The sequence below is a fragment of the Thermobia domestica genome, chromosome 12 (genome assembly GCF_964235325.1).
Source record: "Thermobia domestica chromosome 12, izTheDome1.hap1.1, whole genome shotgun sequence".
NCBI classification, from domain to species: domain Eukaryota; kingdom Metazoa; phylum Arthropoda; class Insecta; order Zygentoma; family Lepismatidae; genus Thermobia; species Thermobia domestica.
In genome coordinates, this window is record NC_137465.1 from 116446277 (window position 1) to 116468740 (window position 22464).

At 36.2% G+C, this 22464-nt stretch overlaps 1 protein-coding gene across 3 annotated transcripts in view; it reads left to right on the forward strand.

Annotated features, from left to right (window-relative positions):
* Positions 1-22464, forward strand: part of LOC145666601 (uncharacterized) — a 102239-nt gene that overhangs the window by 9321 nt on the left and 70454 nt on the right. For all 3 annotated transcript variants that reach the window (XM_081734006.1, XM_081734008.1, XM_081734007.1), the window contains exons 2-4: positions 6790-6944; positions 7675-7879; positions 16381-17224. In XM_081734006.1, the coding sequence (XP_081590132.1) occupies positions 6790-6944; positions 7675-7879; positions 16381-17224 (1204 nt within the window). The remainder of the gene's footprint in view (positions 1-6789; positions 6945-7674; positions 7880-16380; positions 17225-22464) is intronic.

Below are 22464 nucleotides of genomic sequence, written 5' to 3' on the forward strand. Positions count from 1 at the left end.
AAGGTAGTCCTCAGGAAGGGAAGCCTCTCTCTACACAATCTAAGAAACTAACCACGTAACAGGAAGACTGATGATCCTTTACACAACATATACCTAGGTAGGAAAATTAGAAGGGATTTCATGAAATAGTGATTAATAAAATTTGTAAGCTGTTATAAATTTAAGATTCAGGTAACACATTGACAACAAAGTACAAATCACCATTGACGATGGTGATAGCAGGATGATTTAGTCGACGAACTTTTAGCAGTTCTAATGGAATAAATTAAAAGACAATTTAGTTTATATTTGTATTTCCAGCATGGGCAGTAAATATTTTAATTTTTATTGGAATAACATTTTTGACATTATGAATAATGCTGTCAATTTATTTGCTGTAAAACTAGGTGGGAAAGAGCGAGAAGGGAAAGGGGGGAGGGCGAAATCTGGCAACGTTGTGTTAAATATCACATACCATTGGCTATTGTTCATGTTGCTTCTCATCTGAAGAGAGCTGTAGATGAAGACTTCTTAATTCTCTTAGTTCCTTTCTGCACCTTTCTCATATCTTACTGCAGATTGACACAGCCCCAGGTCAAAATTTAATCATCCATCAGGATATTGGTCAAAGAAATTTCCTTCCAGACTTGTGGCCAGATATGAAAATGAATACAAGATAAATACGATAACTGTTGCCAACGTTAGCCTCCTTAATTTAACAAACAAACAAACAAACAAAAAAAAAAAAAAAAAACGCAAAGTTTATTTAATGGGTGTAACGTGGGTCCTTGTCACCACGGCATGGCGCGTCATCAAATTGCGGATCGAGGAGAAGGCCTCTTAATATAAAGGTTAGCTGCGAATATATTGCATAAGTAGTCGCGGGCAGACGACAAGGGGTGGTTCTCCAGCTTGGGGATTGGGCATGAGGCTAACAACCTCATCCTGTAAAAAAAAGAAAAAAAAAGGCGCTTGTTCACAGTAGCCTGAGAATATTGTTATTTTAAATGTGCATACCAACAGAAGATAACAATATAAAAGACGATATGACGATATACCAACTCCTACGATATCATATGGAAATTCTCTTAGGAGATTTTAGTGCGAAGGTAGGACGGGAGGATATCTTCAAACCCGTAATAGGAAATGAAAGTCACCATAAGGAAAGTAATGACAACGGCGTTAGACTCGTGAACTTTGCAACATCAAAAAACCTTATCGTAAACAGTAGAAGAAGGTAATCTAGCATAATTGATGTTCGGTCCTTGATGTTGAGAAAATCATTCGGGAAAAGCTCCCCCCCCCCCCCCCCGAGTAAACTACCTGTTGTGAATGTTTCTAATGAAAAATGGTTTATTTCATATTATAGGTTTGTTAATGAAACACATACTTACAAAATATGAACAAAATTGTGAGAGTCGTTTTTGAGAAAGGGGCCGCGGTGGCTCAGTGGTAGAGCGTTCATCTCTAGTACCTGGGGTCCTTGGTTCGATCCCAGTTCGCGGCGAGTAAACTTTGTGGTGGACAAACATCGTATGCGTGGGTTTTCTCGGGGTTCTCCCGTTTCATCCCATTATTTCATTCATATCTTATCATCACCGTCTCCTTTAGACTAGCCGGCATAATTGTGGGACCTAAAACTTCATTTCATTTCATTCTTTCGTTTTTGAGAAAATAGTCCGAGAAAGCCCACCCCGAAAAGTAAACTACTCTTTCTCGATTTTCCTATAGATAGGGCCTACGCCTTATGCTAAACTATAAGGTTGATAATGAAATAGTGATTTATAAAAATTAAACGAAATCATTAGAGCCATTTCAGAGAAAATCACAAATTTTTGTTTTCGCCCTTCAGTACAATATCTTTATTTTTGGGAGAGGAGAAAATTGAAAAAATCCTTTGGAGAATCTTGCAAAACACTAAAGCGTAAAATTTGATGCAGGTACATTGAATGGTATGGGCTTTAGATATCCATTGAAATCTTAAATCTTTTTTTTTTTCCCAACTCATCGTACTTTTTTCTTTTCTTTCGTCATTCGAAAGTAAAAGTATTATTAAAATTAAGAGTCAGTACTGAAAATGTAAAAGTGGTTACTTGGAGATTAGGTGAACTCAAACATATGCAAAAAACTAACCTGTATAATATTCCTTTTAATGATTCCCCCCCCCCCCCCAAGTTTCCAGTACGTTCTGCGAGTACTCTTTTTCGGGGCTAAGGCTTATAGTCAGGAGGCAGAATCTGGAAAAGTCTTCAGAATAAGAAGTTTGATCAACCCGAGAGAGTGAAAGCAACCGGTGGTCCTAAATCATTAAGTTCACTATCCTGATCATTTCTAGACCACCGGTCGCTTGGTGCGAACGGAAGGTCCCTCCCGTACACCCCCTCTACTGAAGCTAAAAAATGAGCGTTTCAAATAAAAAGCCATATCTCCGAAACTGATCAAGATATTAATGCATTTCTTTTTCCGGTCTGTTCATGCTTTGGATAGACCCAATGGGTTTACGGAAAATTTAATTTAAACATTAAAACTGACATATTTTGTCCTTAATATTTTCTTTTTTGCTGTGTATTTACCCAATGAGCTGAGATATGGAAAAAACATCCCTCATTAAATTTGTAGAGCATTAAATTATCTTTCCAACGGTACTAATATTGTTAGGTTTACTTCCAAAAATAGCTGTACTGCGAGGTAAGTTTGAAGCAAATGCACCTTGATTCAAATGTTGATGCTCCGAATGGCACCACTGAATTCACGTCAGCTCACGTCAGTCAATAAAGGTTTTCTTTCCAAGATAAAAGCTGATTTTTTCCCCAATATTTGAAGAACAGTTCTCACCCTTCTCGCTTGAGCTCTCCTGCACTCTCATGATCATTTCTAGATATCCGGTCAGTTGATACGACGGTGTGTTAAGGATCACAAAATTTTGAGATAAGTAGACGCATCTTTTATAGTGTTAAAGTCCATTTACAGTTTATATTCAGGTTGATTCAGATTTTTCAACACTATTTGTGTGCAGTGTTTCCACCGGTTGTTGAAAATAATTCCTTATTTCTTTACCATAATGAAAAAGCAGAAAATATAAATAAGAACATATGTAAAGATCAAAATGCCCGACATCAAGTGAGCACACCTTCAAACATACATTTAGCGGCACGCCAGCGACTCGAATATTGACTTCCTTCAACTCGAACATTTTGGTTGGCAAACTACGAATGGAAAATTGGTGCCCAAATGGAGCACTCAGGAGTCTATGGCTAAAAGTTGCTCAGGGTTAAAGTCTTGTACATGTAAACATACGTGGAACACAAACAATTGCAAGTGTGTTTAGGCTTCAGTGGGGTGCATGAAAACCTGTAGCTGTAATGATAACAAGTGTTATAACTTACTTATATACACTTATGTATCAGAAAATGATTCATCTGATGAGGATTCAAAATACTAAAGAAACATGTAATTTTGCGCAGATTTGATATGATAATGTAGAATATTATTATAGTTTTGCTTGTTTCCAGAAATTAGTAAGTATTTAATGAAGTTCGATGTAATATTCTCATAAATTACATACAAATAGAGGTATTGAGATATCTGCAAAAACATTTTTTAAAGTGACCATTGAGAAAATACAGACTATTCTTGATTTTAGAAATACCCTTTAGGTGTAAAACGATGTTATCAATCATCCTATATATATCACCTGTAAATGGTGTTTGCCCTCACTTAACACATCTTTACATATATTCTTACCTTATTTATATTTTCTGCTTTTTCATTATGGTAAGATAAACAATTTTGTTACAGAAATAAGGAATTATTTTCAACGACCGGTGGAAATACTGCACACAAATAGTGTTGAAAAATCTGAATCAATCTGAATATAAACTGTAAATGGACTTTAACACTATAAAAGATGCGTCTACTTATCTCAAAATTTTGTGATCCTTAACACACCGTCGTATCAACTGACCGGATATCTAGAAATGATCATGAGAGTGCAGGAGAGCTCAAGCGAGAAGGGTGAGAACTGTTCTTCAAATATTGGGGAAAAAATCAGCTTTTATCGTGGAAAGAAAACCTTTATTGACTGACGTGAGCTGACGTGAATTCAGTGGTGCCATTCGGAGCATCAGCATTTGAATCAAAGTGCACTTTGCTTCAAACTTGCCTCGCTGTACAGTTTTTTTTTTTTTTTTTTGAAGTAAACTTAACAATATTGATACTGTACATAATTTAATGATCTACAAACTCAATTAGGGATGTTTTTTCCGTATCTCAGCTCACTGGGGAGATACACAGCAAAAAAGAAAATATTAAGGACAAAATATGTCAGTTTTAATGTTTAAATTAAATTTTCCGTAAACCCGTTGGGTCTATCCAAAGCATGAATAGACAAAAACCGGAAAAATAAATTCATTAATATCTTGATTAGTTTTGGAGATAGGCTTTTTATTTGAAACGCTAATTTTTTAGTTTCAGTAGAGGGGGGAGGGGGTTTGCGGGGGGACCTTCCGCTCGCATCAAGCGACCGGTGGTCTAGAAATGATCAAGATAGTGGACTTGATGATTTAGGATCACCGGTTGCTTTTACTCTCGCGGGTTGAACGAAACTTAATAACCACGTTTTCTGCCTCCCGACTATTAAGAATATCCCCTGTGCTGTTATTCATAAGTTTATGTTATGACATCAGTAATGTGAAAATACATACAAACTCTTAATATTAAAATAGTTAAGGCACAACCCTAAATTCCACCGATTCTATATTCAACAAACTTAAAAGTTTGTTAGTGAATTCTCTATGTCTCTTTACTTGCGAATTTTTCAATTTTGAGCTCTCCATTCAATCAAGAGCATCAAAAACTATCTGCGAAAGTGATGGAATTTTTCGTGTCACTCTTACCGTTCCCAAGATATTGGCCCAAAAAGTTCCGATTTCGGGAGGTTTAAGGAGCCATATATCGGGAACTATAAGTTATAGAGTGATGATATTGGTGTTTACCAATACCTAAGAGAATGGTAAACGTTTTGATACCAAATAGTAACCGGTGGCCACTGGCCAAGTGGTCACCGTTCGCCAAATATTGACCAAATAAGTTCGAATTTCGGAAGATTTAAGGAGCCATATCTTGGGCACCATAAGTCGTAGAGAGATGATATTTTGCGAATTTTTCAATTTTGAGCATGTGTCTTTATAAAACAACATATGGTAGAACGTTTTAACAGAACCTTTAAACAAATCATGTGGAAAATTTGAGTACTCAAGGAAATTATAAATGTATAGATATATTATAAGAATTGTTTAATGAGTACAATAATAAAGTACATTGAACAATTAGTATAAAGCCTGCAGAAGTTACTAAGAAAAATTCATTCTTTTTAAGTTCGTTCTGGCAGTACTCTTGGAGCATTCTCAACTAGTTTTTATTGTTATTATTATTAATAATAATATCTAGTCCTCTGATCTGCGTTCCATATGTCTTCCAATCTTCCGTAAGTTTAAATCCTATGTATTTCCTGTTGCCAATTTTATAAAAGTGTAACCTTTAGTTTACGCTTCTGTATGCTTTATTTATTTATTTTTATGTTTAAACATTAATGAAGTATTTGCAGTCTTAAATTTTGCTTTTAATAATGTAAGTTATAATAATCGTATTCCAGTCCTTCTCAAGATTACCTTTTACGGTGTTCAGAAGTGGGCTTTTAGTTCTAATATACCAAGCTTGAAATACGTTCCTTTCAATGTTATTGGAGGCCAGATGTAACACTTCTTTTCTTTGTACTGAATGTCATGTTTGGATAGGCCCAAAACAGCTTTGTTCTCGTAAGATTCCTTCAATCTAGTGCTCAGTTATCAATTATGAACTCACTTTGGCGCGGGAGACCCGGGTTCGATTCCCGGCGGGAGCTCATGGGATTCGGATTCCACGTTAATCAGTAGGTCCACGTCTTATATATCCTCGCTGCTGAACGGGACGTAAAACTCAAAAGTCAATCAATCAATTATGAACTCAGTGTTCAATTTGCTTCGAATTGTTAGAAATATATATTGTCAGAGAAGCAGTTGTTAATAAACTACACAATGAATAATGCACTGCATATCGTTTGGGTGGCATATAATTTTACTGTAGACGTCCGCCTTGGGGCAATGTTTTTAAACCATATTTATGACAAATCGTTTTGAGTTTTTTTTTTTTTTTCCAGTCAAATAAAGTAATTGATTTCCCCCTAATCGGAGTTTCATTTTGTATGCTCAGTTTAATCATACTCGTACTTACTGTGTAATGAGAGGCTTATACGTAGGCAGATTTATTTTAGGTACATTTTTAAAAAGGCGTTTTTCTATTGCCTGTATGTGCAAACCGAACTTCGCCGTTTTTAAGGCTAAATGCTTTACAACACGACCTGTTACCATGCATGCGTCAATGCTGTTCTGATGGCACTACACGGTACTGTGGATGCGATACTAGCAATTTTATTACTGTAATGTATCAAAAATATGCCATGATTTAAGTTTTTATTTCAGTTTTCTGGAATAGTGAATTTTCTTTTCAACAGCAATGCACATTGTTTCTGAAAGATTTATTACCACATCGTCTCATGTAACAATAGAATTGCCAAATACAGCTGAATAGATTGAATTAACCTGATAAATCCGAGAAAAATGTTGGATGTGTTAATATATGAATTATAATGATGAAGTAAAAAACCGCCATTTTTTCTACGAAAGTTTTTTTTTAGAAACAAAATTTATATAATGGAACAAATAAATAGTGTATTTGTAATATACGAACCGTTTTGTGTTGCTTTTGTTTTAGATGCCACTTCTTCCTCTGAAGAATGTAAAGACCTTAATGGAAGGAAGATTCCAAGTGGAATACACTTCGTTCCTGGTCCTGATACTTGTACTTTGTGCGTATGTGACAGTGGAAAACCAAAGTGGTGCAAGGCAGTTCTCTGCTCACCACCTCAGGTAAATATATATTGTGAATCCCACCTCCACTCCATCGGTATATTTTGATCTTTCTAACGTAAGAAGAAATATTTTACATTGGTGTAAGAATTAATAGCAGCTTAACTGCAGCCATTTACCTTGTTACTTTAATCCAAATAGGACATAAACATAACAAACTTACGTCCCTTTCATTTATTTTTGAACTATAATAGTGTTTGCAGTTGGATATGCACTTAGAAGTTCTGTTAGGTTTCAGGTGAAGTGTGTGTGCGTAGAAATAATTTTTGCTCTGTTGGCAAAAGGAAGTAATTTGAATGGGCTACTTTATATTTTTTACTTATATTGTAATTACTGCTAGAAAAAGTAACATATCGTTTTTAGAACATTGTCCAATTGCATAGAGTAGCCAGAAATTAAATACTGTCAGGCGGAAAATTTCTGTTCATTATTATGGTTTATTAGAATTTTAAATGTTAACTACAAAAGGAAGAAAATATGGCAGTGGTCTAAGAGAAAGTTTGTGAATCGTTGCTTTAACTTGTAGCGTAGTGCCGATAATGTGTGTTAATTTATACTAACAAGATGTGACTCTTCATCGTGACTATCTAAATATTAGATTCAGTCTTCGAAAAAGTTTACCGCCATTATACCATAATGTTTTGAATATGTTAGACTTAAAATTCAATGTTTAAAATAAATGTTAACGTGCTCAGTAACGTATGTATGTATATTTTCTTTTGTGTTACAGGATTGTAAGTCCTTTCGCTTAGGCAATTCGTGTTGTGAATTTATATGTTTGGACGATACGTTGCCGACTTCTCCATCCGGAGGTGGCGGAAATGAAAACAATACTGACCTAGGACTGCGACTAGTAGCAAGTGCGGTTACTGCAATTTTATCCTTGTCTTTATTATTCTTTTTGATACATCGTTTACGACAACGGAAAATACGAGGTAAGTGCATAATTGTTGAAGAGAATAAGAAGTACGCATTTTATTACTTTTTATACAGGATAAAACAGAATATAGTTTTCATATGTATTATTTTACTTTTATATTTGTTTATTTTTTAAGTTAATTTTTCATTGAAAGGGTAAAGGAAGGTAGTAATAAAAACAATGGTAAGCTGAAGATCTCACTTTGATTCCAGACCTATTCAGTGTTTTGAGTATTAGAAGTAGCCACTCCAGTAGCTGATCTTGTACGCTGGAAGTAGTAAAGTCGATTGTTTCGACCACTGCTGCGGCGAATACCCAAAAAGTTAGATGAAGTGATCCTTTCTGTTTACCTTTTATAGAACAAATCGTACAGCGAGATATTTTTATGTGATGGATTAAAGTTAGAGAGAAGCAGACATACATATATGCAATATGCGATTCGGGTATTATATTTGAAATTTTCACGTAAGTTAAAAGATTGGATAAAGCTTGAGTTTAGCAGTGATGTTAAAAATTTTATTCTGGTGGAATATATTGTACGGCACTAAATACCTCACTTTTTGTCTTAGTGTTAGAGGAGCAGGCTTTCCATTGCTCCTATATTTCCTGTTTTTCCTATATATTTGCGGCTCTTCCTATAAACTCCTATATTTCCTAAATTTTAACGAAACCTCCTATATTTTTGTGGCATTGCTACTTCCACTTGTAAAAATAATATAAGGAAATAAGATGTGGGTGCTTGGAGGACCTTTTTGTCTCCACAGTAGGGTGATTGAATCGAGACTCTTCTGTGTTTCGTCCTTCCCTGCTTATTGTCAAAAGATAATGAAACCAAACAATATACAGTTAGCACAAAAAAGTATTCATACCCCCACAAAATGGTACCAAAAAAAAAGTTTCGTCATATTCATTAAAAAGTTCTATGGAGTAGTGATTTTAAAGACTTATAAATTATTAATTTGGGTGTATCAATACTTTTTGCACTAATTGGAGGCAAATAATTGTAGAATGTTGCACATACAGGGTTCCCACATTCTGGAAAATCAGGGAAATCATGCATGGAAATGGAAACATGTCAATGAAATCATGCATTTTCCGTAAAATGTCATGGAAAGTTAGGGAACTTAAATGTGCAAGTGTAACATTCTTTTTTTCAATCTAACATTGTTTCCTCTCTATCAGTTGTACCGATTGACATGCGAAGAGGACCACAATGATACAGCATTCCCATGGTGACAGTGATGCAGTGTTTCTATTTCGTGCTGAAGGTGCTGTGTGTGTGTTGTGTATGTATGTATGTATGTATGTATGTGTATTTGTGTGAGAGACAGAGAGGGGGTAATTGAATGTGTACAAGCAGAAATCTACATATGAACTGTCATCTTCGTGCATGTCAGTTTTGAAGACAGAAAAACTACTGAAAAAGCTGAAGCATCAGATAAAGATAAACTAGCCTTCGGGCTTGATTGTTGAAACTTTTTACTGGGCACAATTAACAAAATTGTGGAAAGGAGCCTGCTGAAGTACAAACTGGTACGTACTCTGTCAGCTTTGGACCCCAGGCTACAAAAAAACAATCCAGAACTTGCTCAGACTAGGATGAAACGCATCCTACAAACACTGCATGAGCATAACAGAATATCTGATTCTTAGCTGAGAAAGCAAAGTGTCAATTTTTGTCTTTCAGTCTGAAATTCAGTGGTCTCATGACTTCAGAGAATAAAAAGAGAAGATGGGCAGCATCAGGTTAGATGACTTCTTTGCAAATGTCATATACAAGAAACAAGAATATTCTGATTTGTGGAATGTTGTGAAAATGCTCAGTTTCATCCCACGGCAATGTCTTAGTGGAGGGCGGGCTCTTAGTTACACACTTGTAGGAAACCAAATCGAAGATTCTGTGGTAGCGCAGAGGCGGGTGCATGATAACACATCATTCAATAAGTCCCGGGACTGGGGCCGCGGTGGCTCAGTGGTAGAGCGATCACCTCTGGTGCTTAGGGTCCCGGGTTCGATCCCAGCCCCCGCCAAGTGAACTTTGTGGTGGACAAACACCGTGTACGTGGGTTTCCTCGGGGTTCTCCCACTTTCTTCATTGCACCATTTTCATTCATTACTCATTATCACCGTCTCCTTTAGCCTAACCGGCATAACCGTGGGACGTAAAACTCAAAGATTTCATTTCATTTCAAAGTCCCGGGACTAACCCATAGATGGTGTTAGTAATATCAACTCGGCTTCGTTTTTCGAAAGAACAAACCTTCAAATGACACGTGTCTGATTTTCACGTCAATCGGACCATAAACAGCAAAGCTACTGGGGTGAAAGTGACGCTACTTGTGCATTTGTGGGAAAAATTGACAAAAACGTATTTCGTGTGTTAAAAAAAACATTGCTATTTAATTGGAAAAAATACCGTGCAAGCTCAGCAATGGGTTGAAAAATGTTATCCAAACTCTGCTCCGTCGAAAACAACCATTTGCCGGTGGTATGCTGATTTTAAGCGCGGTCGCACGGATACAAATCATGCAGAACGCTCGGGTAGGCCAAATGAAACAGTTTCTCCGGAAAATGTGAAACAAGTTTAGAAAATCGTGATGGATGACCGCAAAGTGAAAGTTCGTGAGATTGCTGAGATGGTAAACATATCAACTGGAAGTGTGTGTACGATTTTACACGAAAAGTTGGACATGAAAGAAGTCTTTTTCAAATGGGTGCCGCGTTTGCTCACAATGCACCGTGCCACAAGTCAATGAAAACAATGGCCAAATTGAACGAGTTGGGCTTCAATCTCCTTCCCCCACTATACTTTCTAGATCGAGCCCCCAGCGACTACTGGCTGTTTGCTGATCTTAAAAAGATGCTCCAGGAAAAAAGATTTGGCTCGAATGAGGAAGTCATCGCTGCAACTGAAACTTATTTTGAGGACAAGAACAAATCGTTTTACAAGCATGGTATCGAAAAGTTAGAAAAGCGTTGGAATGATTGTATAGCTCTTGAAACTGATTATGTTGATGAATAAAAATTAATTTTGCAAAACAAATGTTGTTTTCTTAATTAGTCCCGGGACTTATTGAACGATGTGTTACAATTATCTACTATGGAGGTGTAGAATCTGTTCCTGTTGATCGAAGAATGCTTCTCTCAGTTCGTTCAACTCGGAGACGCTATGATGAATACCTTAAACAGAAACGAATCAAAAGTGTAGAGGAAAGTAAAATCAAAGGGGAAAAAAGAAAACTAAGTGCTGAAGTTAAGAAATTGGAAGCAAAGAAGAAACAAATGGAATTATGGTACAAACAAGAGGGTGCTCTTGCAGAACAAATTCAAGAACTGAAAGCAAAACAAAATTCTGTTTAAATATGTAAATGTGAGGATTAACATGCCTCAGAGTTGGCAATATTAGGACTGATAATGGGAAACGGTGGCTCAGTGGTAGAGCGTTCACATCTTGTTCACGGGGTCCCTGGTTCGATCCCAGCTCGCGCTAGGTGAACTTTGTGGCGGACAAACACCGTGTGCGCGGGTTTTCTCGGGGTTCTTCTCTTTACACCCAATTTCCTCTTTCCACCATTTCATTCATTTCTCATCATCACTGTCTTCTTTAGCCTAGACGGCATAACTGTGGTACGTAAAACTTGAATGTTTCATTTCATTTTAGGGCCGATAGTCTCAGGGAGAGTTGGCAATATATTCCTGACTAGTTGTTATATTGCTTTTTATTGTTTTATCAAGCAAAAAAAAAAAAAAGTAATTTGTAATGTCAAGGTATATGGTACTGTATGATACATATCATTATATACTTACAAATATCAGTTACTCATATTGAACATAACAAATATGTAAATGGTAAAAGGAGTGTGTTGGACTGCTATGGGGATGGAGGAGGCTGTTAAATAAGTGTATGATAGAACTTACCCATATCTTCTCATTTATATTCATGAATTAATGTTAGGGAAAATAAGAATTTCTATCTGGGAAATCGATCTTCAGTTTTTTGTGGGAACCCTAACATAGTCAACTCTTAACTTAAAAGAGCCAACTGCAGAATGTTTACATTTTAGATTTTATTTTACACTTCAGATAGTTGCTTAATACTGGTGAGATACGTACGAAAACACTAAGAAACTCGTATAAAATGTTGCAACAAGATATTTATCCATTTAGTTATATTTAGAGTAGAATATATGTTTATATAACAATTGGTGTAATTTCCATTTTTTTTAAAAAATATTTTTATTTCTACTATTGGACAATTGAAATGTTTCTCCCAATAAGTAGAAATATTGTTATATAAGTTTCTTTGTTCCTTGCTCTTTCAAAATGTTCCAAATGCACAAATGTTCCTGGAAATAATTGAAATGTTTCTTTTTCACAGTTTCACGAAACCTGCTATATTTTTTCGTCTTGATTTCTTATTTTTTTCATCATTAGCATTGGAAAGCTTGTGAATCTTTGAATGGATTGTTTCAAGTGTGTTGGTTGTTAAATAAACATCGTAAACTAGCGGAAATTTTAGAACCTATAGTTTTTATACAATGGCAGCATGTATGGAGCTATACTGAAAAGACAGAAAGCTCTGGTTAGTGGACTGACAAAAGTTCTAAAGATTTCGAAAATTGGCATTTCCAATTTTTATACGATTTACTAAAGCACAAGAAAGCAATTTCAACTGTACGAGTATTACTTTTTCAGCTTTACACACTTGGGTAGATGAATTAGTTAAAATTAAAAGAAAAAACGATGAAGACATGCTCAGGAATGTTCCTAGTCATCTCATTTAGTAAAATAATAATAATAATAATAATAATAATAATAATAATAATAATAATAATAATAATAAGTAACAAATTCACTGGAAAATGCAGTTAAAAAACACTTGGTCCATTATATTAATGTATTTCATCGCCAGTGCCCTGTTCTCGATGGCAGTGGAAGTTTCTGCCTCGGATGGAAACCCGTGGGGAAGTTTTGGTTCCATTTTAAGCAGTAGACTTTGTTTCATATAGACTCGGTGCTTAAAGGGGAATCCAGTCGATTGATTTTCCACGTCGGGCCAGTACCACCCATCCACCAATTGTGGAGTAACTTAGTAAGAAATAGCGAGTCCCGATCTAGAAATGCATAAATAATAGCGTTGGGAACCGGTGTGTTGATTACACATTACACTGCAAAATTGTCTGACCGGCTATTGCCTTTAATGCCCATTTAAATCGGGAGTTTAAATCATGATTTCGCTACATTTTTAGTCTTGTTTTTAGTTACAGCATTCAGAAGACTTAATTTCAAGTGCAGTTAGTTCTGAACAATTCCAATTAAAACTCAGCAAGATTCATAACATATACCCATTTTGGTTAGATTTCTTTGAGAAATTAACCTTCCTATCCAGTAATAAATACTTTTTTCGCTCCACAACTATCTCTATCCTCAGTTTCAAATCTTCACCCTGTTACAACCCTCACCCCACTGAAGGCATGTTGCAGTCCGTAAACCGAAGTATTTTCTTCGTTCTAAATAGGCCCTACAAGCAAAAATCTCCAGTGGACACGGAAAGGTCTAGTGTGTCTGTTTTCTTAAGTTTTAAAAAATGAACTGTTTGCAAAATATACTGAACATCCACAAATTTATTGCACGAGAAAAACAAGTGTACAGAAGATTATGTATCTTGAACCATTATCTTCCCACTCTTCCACATGTATCATTCCACAAATACGATTTCCTTATCAGTTTGTTTCTATCTTTAATTAACATTAATTAACAATTTTTTGGTCACTTTTTCGTGTAATGCATACTACACATATTACGAAATTGAATGTAGAATTTATGTAAAGAACAATTATTATTGAAGCCTCTTATAGCCATTACGGAAGAAGATCTAAGCAGTTCGAAGAGAATAAGTATGTAGCGTGTATAATAAGGATTTGCAGGATTGCGTAGGACACACTCACTGAGAGACAAAATCTCGGGTTCAAATACAGTGAAAGTAATCACGTAATCAACTTCCCTTCTTTCAGTATGTACCTTAGGGACTATATGCAAATTTACCAAATAACTTCGTTATCTGAACTTATGAAGTCTTTTTCGTCTGCACTATTGTATATGCTTCTTGAAGTTAATTGGCATCAACTGGATAATGACATTGGTTCCCATACAGTTCATTTATGGTTTTTAAACACTGTCCATGTCACACGATAAGTACCAATACGTAGAGATAAGAGAAGAAGGCGTTCGTTAATTTTGTTATAACTTAATATAAAGCATAGTGTTCAATTCCCTCCCTCCAACATCTGACATCTTCACTAATTCGTAGGGTTCATTATGCAGACAATTTGCAGTCTATTTCACCTCTAAAATATATAGAATAATATCATCTGGTGGAGAGTTACTTTTTCTCTCATTACTTCATAGTTAGGTCCATTAGCCCACACTTTCCTCATCGCCAATAAGTTCTCTTTCTTACCATTGGCTGGTTGTTATCCGAAGAAAACAAACCATTAATTATTCATTTCGTTGATTGGACTCCCTGTTTTTTGCCTAGCTGTGAGATGAAGGAAATTTACTTCTGCTCTGTTGAATTTTTCAGTTCGCTCTCTGTCTCCATTTCTTCGCTATACACAAGCTACTCACAGCTAGTCAGCTCTGCAGTGAACTGGGTGAACGCAAAGACTTGCCAAACGGCCATTTCAGCTCTCTTACAGGCAAAAACTGTAAGAGATGTCGAGATTTTTTTTTTCAGTCGATTTAGTGTCCTAACAATAGGTTCCTTCTCCTCCTTTAACCGTTTTCAAACCGGAAGGGTAGAAATCAACCAATTTTGTCTTCAACGTATTGCCATAGAATAGAAACGGTAATAAATATCGATAGGCAGTTTTCTTGCAATCGGCTCAGCGTCTTAATTGAACATACCATCACTTAATTGAACTACAACACTACCAAAACCAGAAGTGGTTAAAATTTACTATTACTTTCTGTTTCACTATTGATATCTATAGAACAAAAACGGCAATAGATGGAAAAAAAAAAAATCAATCGATTAAGCGTCTCAAGAATAGGTTCCATTTCCTGCGTTAAACTTTTATTCAAACAGAAAGTGTTAGGAATCAAACATTTCCGATTTCATCGTTGATCACCATAAAACAGGAACGGTAATAAATAACAACAATCGACTTTTTGCAATCGATTCAAGGTCTCAAGAAAATCCATTATGACCTGAAATGCTCTACCGAACCCGGAAGTGGTTGAAATTTTACTATAGTACTTGGGCTTCCGGTTTCAATGCTTATTTGCATAAAGCAGAAACGGCAAGAGAGATCGAAAAGTGGTTTTTAGACAGATTTAGTCTCCCGCGAATGAGTTTTGTCTGTCCGTTCAAACCGGAGGTGTTCAAATCTACGAGTTCCGTTACAGCACTGATTGCATTAAGGATAAAACAGAAATAGATACCGACAGGAAGTATTTTGATATATGGTACCCCAAGAACATGTTTCATGTCTGATTTTATTCCTCTATTATAAGTAGAAGTGATATACATCAATTAGTTCTTCTGCTTTCAATATTAATCTTCATAGAGCAAACATGGTAAGAAATAGCCAGTAGTGGTTTCTTGAAGTGGATTCAGCGTCCGGGGAACAGGTTCTATCTTAGATCTTGCCATCAGTAATTACAGATGTACTACTTTAGTTTTAAGTATTAAATTCACATAGTTTGGAAGTCTACCATAGTTTCACACTATGAAACGAAACTCATTGTTCTACTTAACAGAACTTCGTGACCTACTTTTTTCAGCTAATCTCATTTCATCTTTTATTTGTTTTACAAATATATTCCTTTTTCTATTTACATAAATTCCTTTTTCTATTTACATAAATTCCTTTTTCTATTTACATAAATTCCTTCGATATTTAGACAAATTCCTTTTTAATTCTTGCAGCAAAATTTTTGCGTGCATCATTGACTTGTATACATTTTTTAAAATCCAAATTATTTAACTCTGATCTTGCGCTTTTATGGGAATGTTTCGAACATCATAGTCTCAGTTATAGATTTATTTTTATTAACAGTTATTATTTTTTTTACAAATATTACTTCTTTATTAATTTATTAAAGTACTTATTTAATTTGTTTAAATATAATTATTTTCTCGAATGTGTCTGTGTGTGTGTTTTAAATAATATGTTACTGATAAGACTAGTAGTTTGACGTAATAATATTCTTGTGATAACAAAGCGTATTTTAATTGACAAGGTCGGGAACTTTCCTTATGTTATATGGAATTTATTCTTTGGAAATCATACAAAAATACACTTAATCCAAGTATTGTAAAATGAATCAGATCTGACTTTTTGGGATTATTTTAGTCATAATATTTTTTCAGAAAATTACTAATTGACGACAGTTATTTTTCATTATTGTGATATTATTACATCATTTAACCGTGCAGCATGTACTGACAGTTAGTTATATGACATATTTATGTTCTAAATATGATATGTTTATATATCTCACTTCTGTTTCTAGGACGGCAAAATCGACAGCTTCGTGAGGACCAACGAAGTTTAGGAAGCATCGGATATATTGCAGACAGTTTAGGCTATCTTCCAGGAAGCATGGGTTATTTGAGCAACGAAGACCGCATTGAATTCCATTATGAAGAACCTCCATCCCATTATCTCTTGTGGAAGCCTCCAGAGAATTATTTCCCACGTGGAGAAGCTCCACCTCCTTACGAGGAAGCTTTGGCTGCTGCACGAATAGAAGCGCTAGCCGCTGCTCCAACTCCTGCTCAGATTCCAGTTGCTCCAAACAGTGTTGAAACGAGAACTGCTCGGCGAGAAGAAAGGAGTTCGAATACTTCCGAGAGACACTCAGCTCCAATTTCTGTCAGTGCTATATCAGAATTGACCAGTGAGATTCGAGAATCGAGATCAGAACCCAGTGCAGATGTCGAAGCAATCCGTTCCGATGCCTTCTACGAAGACATGCGCACTGGAGGACCAGCGTCCGTTGTAGAATGTGTTAATGTCACCGTTCATTGTGCGTCTGCTGGAAACGAGGAGGCGGCTGGTGCAGGGGAGGCCAGTGCCGGTGCAGTGTGCCCTGTGTTGGACCCACTCAACAGTAATCTTAGTGTAATGAATGACTTGAATAAAAGTAATTGTAGTTGTCCAGATGATAATGATGATTATCGCAGTGAGTGTGAGAATTGTAAGAGTGCCCATGGGAGCAGATACTTAGATATTGAACCAAATATAACTCCACATGAGACGATGACTCTTCATAGGCGCCCACCAAATTATACCCAGGATGATGCTCACGATTATCGAACAAGCCTTACACTGCCAAGCCAAAGTAGGCGTTTAAGGTGAGTGATTATATCTGTAAAATATTAAGTTTTAAGGCTAGATTGTAAAATGTCTACATGAAAATATTACTAACTCGAAAGTATTTTCACCTTTTACGTAGGGATGTACCGATATATCAATATCGGTATTGGTGATATCGGTCACTTTTGAGAGTATCGATATCGGCAAATGGACACCGATATTTACCGATACATTTTCCGAACTATTTTCAGTTTGTTTAGTACTAACAGTGACACTTATATTTCATCGATTTCTTTTAGGCTTAAAGTTGATCTAAATTTCATCAATTGTACAATCGATTTCTTTATGCATAGGTACGTTTTTGATTTGCACTACTCGTACTCAACTGATATTTTTAGTCCCTCCATGGCAAAGTACAGGCGAAGAAAAGCCAAAGGTCCTCAGTCAGGATCATGGGTGCCCGAAGAAAATTTTCTAGGGAGGGTCCATACCATGGTTGCTATATTACGTCTGGTATTAATATACGTGGTTTGCTATATTACATATATATTTTCGTGAGCCAGGGGGGCCGAGCTCCACCCTGCCCTTCCCCTTCGGGCGCCCATGATCAGGATAGCAAACCCGTAATTTGAATCCCAAACGAGACAGAGGTTTCGACTCAGAAGAAAATACTTTGGAACAGGGTTGGCTGGTTTAAACCAAGGTGGTTTAAACCATGGTTTAAACCAAAAAACAAAAAATGTTCGCAAAAGTGTAAGTGTTTGTAAAATCTTGATGAACACACATTTGTGGGTTATCACGTTTCACTCCCGTATATTATTCATATTATATTCAGACCTAAATTCCCCATTCATTACTCAGAAAGATTATACTACAAAAGCAACTTTTTTTAAAAAAAGTTTATAAATGTTTATTTTGTGATTTTTTGTAGTTATTATTGTTATGTAATTGCAATCGAAGAAAAATTCTAAATATTGTTTCGTTTCAATGTTTACTATTGATAAAATACATCGAAAATGCCGTACTTTGTGTGTGTGTGTGTGGGGGGGGGGGGTCATACAGACCCCACGAGAGGCATTTAGTGAAATAAGTATCTTTGGTATCTATTTATGTGCAAATGAGTCTGAGCCAAAGTGGACTCAAATAATTCGTATCTTTATTCACTTTTCTTATTGATATGCAGATTAAGTCGGTGTATTTCTTTAATTTGGACCAATAAAAGTCGTTGTTAACTAACTTGAACTAGATTAGTTCTTCTGTACTCCGTAGTACTTTGAAATTGTTCATATGTAATTCTGTGTAATTGTTTCACTTGTGCAACTGTTTATCTTTTTGTTCTTCTGAAATGACTCTTGACAGTTATATTAAGAAGCATGTAAAGATCAGTACAACGTATTTTTATCAGGATTCCTTCGTGAGTGAGTCGGCAGACGTATCGCATTTGTGGCCAATTAGTCCTGGTTCCGAGTTCAAATGGAGGACAATTTCTCTCGGATGTAACTCGAGAAGCGGTTTTTATTCCGCTTTAAGCTTATGTGACCCCTTCCAGCATAACCCGGTTGTTGCATAATAACATCAAGGCGAAACAAACTTACTTCTGTCCATATATGATATGAATATATACAGCAAATTATTTAAACCATAAAAACCTGGTTTAAACCAAAAAAACCTGGTTTAAACCAAAAAACAGTTTTTTTTTGGTTTTTTAAATAAAAACCATGGTTTTTGCCAACCCTGCTTTGGAAGAAACCCATAAGACGCTCACTTTGTCATTATTTTCTCCTAGTTACTGGTTAAAAATAGTTAATAAATAGTTTTATCGGTTTCGATTTCGCTTAAATAACCCTTTTATTATTATATTTTTTATGGTATACATAGCTACACCTAGTTCACCATGCGTAATTTATTAAACAATAAAAATTTGTAACGGTAGTATCCATTTGCATTATATGTATGCAGAGGCGGTGATTAGGGAAGCAGGAGGTAGTTGCCTCCTACTTTTTTGAAATGACCCCTTAATGTATATAGTTTCATTTGGGAATGGAAAATTTTGTACGTATTACTGGTTCACAGGAAAAATTGGTGCCATATAATATTTGCTGTGGCGAAGTACGTATTGGTTATTTGTCTTCCCGGGAGTTAAGAAAGCTACATGAATTGCGTTTTAATTGCCACGGAAAATGGCCGAAAAATTAACCTTTTGGAGCGCAATAATTCCAGCGTACTTTCATTTCTTACAAGGGCTCGATATGTTAGTTAGCCGCTTTGAAACTAATTGAGAGAACATTTCGCAAAACAAGAAAAGTCTTTCACAAGTTATTCTTTAATTGCACAAAAATCGACAGTTCCTAAAATGTCTTTTCTTCTTTCTAATAGTAAGGAATATTGGTTAAAAAGAGAGTAATAAGAATCAACTTGTACATTTTTCATTGTTTTGCCTACAGCATTTGATATTCCGCAGTTACAAATTGGTGCTGAAAGAAAGAAAAAATATTTCTTTTTTTACTAGTAGACACAACAATGCCCTTTTCACAGACGTAGCAAAGCCCTTTCCGTTGGCTTTTTTCTTTGAACAGAAAACAAGAAAGAAACAGTTGAGAATGCTCAAAGAGCATTGCCAGGACGAACTTAAAAAGAATTATTTTTTCGAAATTTATATGAAATTGTATATGATTAAATTCAATAGATAATGCATTTACATATTTGGAACCTGCGTATTAAGAGATCTATTGAATTAGCTATATTGAACTCTTACTTTTTATCACCGTATTAATATATATTGAAAATGATACAACCAGTGGCCACCGGTTACTATTTGTTAACAAAATGTTCACCATCCTCTTAGGTATTGATCAACACCAATATCTCTCTCTATGACTTTTGGTTCGCGAGATATGGCTCCTTAGATCTCCCGAAATCGGAAGTTTTTGGCCAATATCTGGGGAAGGGTGGCCAGTTAGTCAGTGACCACCGGTTACTATTTGATACCAAAATGTTCACCATCCTCTTAAATATTGACCAACACCAATATCTTCTCTCTATGACTTAACCGTTCCCAGATATTGGCCAAAAAAGTTTCGATTCGATGCTCATGAGCAAGGAATCAAATCTCTTCTTACTAGAGATGTACTTGAACCTCAACTCACATAGTGGAGGTGATGTATATATTTCCTAAAAGCTTGGTTCAAGATAAGATCAAAACCGGTTACCAAAATTGGGGGTCTCATGCATTCCGCTTAGAGGCAGCACTTTACTCATTTTTATTAAAATCTTTAAGCGTGTCCATAAAGTCCGTTGCAACCTCGAAAAATCTGAAATGGTGAGATTGATATGAAAACAGAAAAAACACGTCTTTCATCATTTCAAAAGTACAATGTATCAAGTAAAATAAATTTTACCAGGGTCCCAGACGGGGTCTAACTCAAAACTTTTACGTGGAAAGGGAGGTCAACTTGCATATCGTATGAAAGTTGGTGTTAAATGAAAGAAAATAAATCAAGTCTCAACTCTACGATAAGCCTTTGCAAAATAACGGTGCGTCAAAATACCAACACAACCTTCGTTGGAAAGTATAGCACTCATATGAATCTGAAACGGCGGGATAGATGTAAAAACAAAAAAACAATATGTCATTATTTCAAAAGTATAATGATCTAAAAGGGAAAAAATACTTTAATTATGAATAATGATTCAGGGTCCCAGACGGGATCCAACTCAAATGTGGAAATGGGAAAGGGGCTCAAGTTGAACATCATATGAAAGCTGATGTTAAAAAGAAGATGAAACAAGTCTCGACTCTTGATGATAAGCCTGTGCAAAATCGGGGTGGGTCAAAATGTCAACACAAGCGTCATTCAAGTCTATGGCCACTCCTACTAATCGGAAACGGTGAGACAGGTATAAAAACAAAACAAAAACTAGAATATATCAAGGAAAAAAGAATGTTCCAGGGTCCAACTCTAAAGTTTCAAATGCCAAGGAGGGCAAATAAGCACATCATGTGAAAGCTCGCGTTAAATGATACAGAATTGGACATAGGAGACGTCTCGACTGTCGATAATCATTGCAAAATGGCAGCGGGTCAAAATATACTAATCGAAACGTCTATAGCCACCCCTATAAATCTGAAATGGTGAGACGTGAAAACAGGAAGACGCGTGTTCCATTATTTCATAAGTAGGACACACTGAAGGATTTTATTTTGTTAGAGATCCAGATGAAGTCCATTTCAAAATATGTAAATAGGAAGGGGATTTATCTGGCATATCTTTAAAAAGAGTTGTTAAACAAGAAATGAAAGTATCGACATTCTGCGAAACCCTTTGCAAAATAGTAGGGGGTCAAAGTGACAAGATTTTTTTTTTTTTTTTAATAAAAATGTGCAAGGCCATTCCTAGAAATGTGAAGCGCCTTAAACTCTACGGGAGGCTATGGGAGACTTCTTTACTTTGGTACGTTGTACTTTTGTAGTGATGAATGATACGTTTTGTGGCTTTTGTTTTGGTGATGTGAGGACCATGTAATGCACCAAGGATCTCCGCTCATTCGATGACATGATAGTGAGGCCGAGCTCCTCCGTGGCTAAGCGGTTAGCGTACGCGCCTTTGGCGCGGGAGACCCGGGTTCGATTCCCGGCGGGAGCTCATGTGGTTCGGATTCCACGTTAATCAGTAGGTCCACGTCTCATATCGCCTCGCTGCTGAAAGGGACGCTAAACTAAAATCAACTCAACTCAATGATAGTGAGGCCTTAGAGTTTCATGCAATGGCTGTTCCATATCGTTATTCAAGAATACACATTGTTTCTAAACACCAACTGCACTGGATGAAACTCTTCTTCATGCAATGCTGATCATCGGATTTCGAGCACAATGATAACGCAGAATCACTTTTAGCGAAGCTAAAGGACAAATCCTTGACTGACTGGTAGGTGAATCTATGTATCCGCATTTCCAAATGCATACTTTATCATGTCGCGGAACCTTTCAGACTGTAACTGGTTCCGAATGACTCCGATGAGATGCTCACTTGAAAAGCAGTTGGTCATGTCGAGAGTGTCACCAGGTCCTTCATTTCTCACGTGTTTATGTGCTTTCTTAACCATCATCTTTCTGTAGAATATGTACCCCACGTCGAATGGTTGTCCAAAAGAAGTACATCCAGGAGTGATGGTTCACTGGTGTAAATCCGGAAAGTGCTCATATATGTCATTGTTCCGCATGATACCAGCATCATCTTTCAGCAGCAGAAATGGTGTTCCAATAACAGCTGCAAAATGC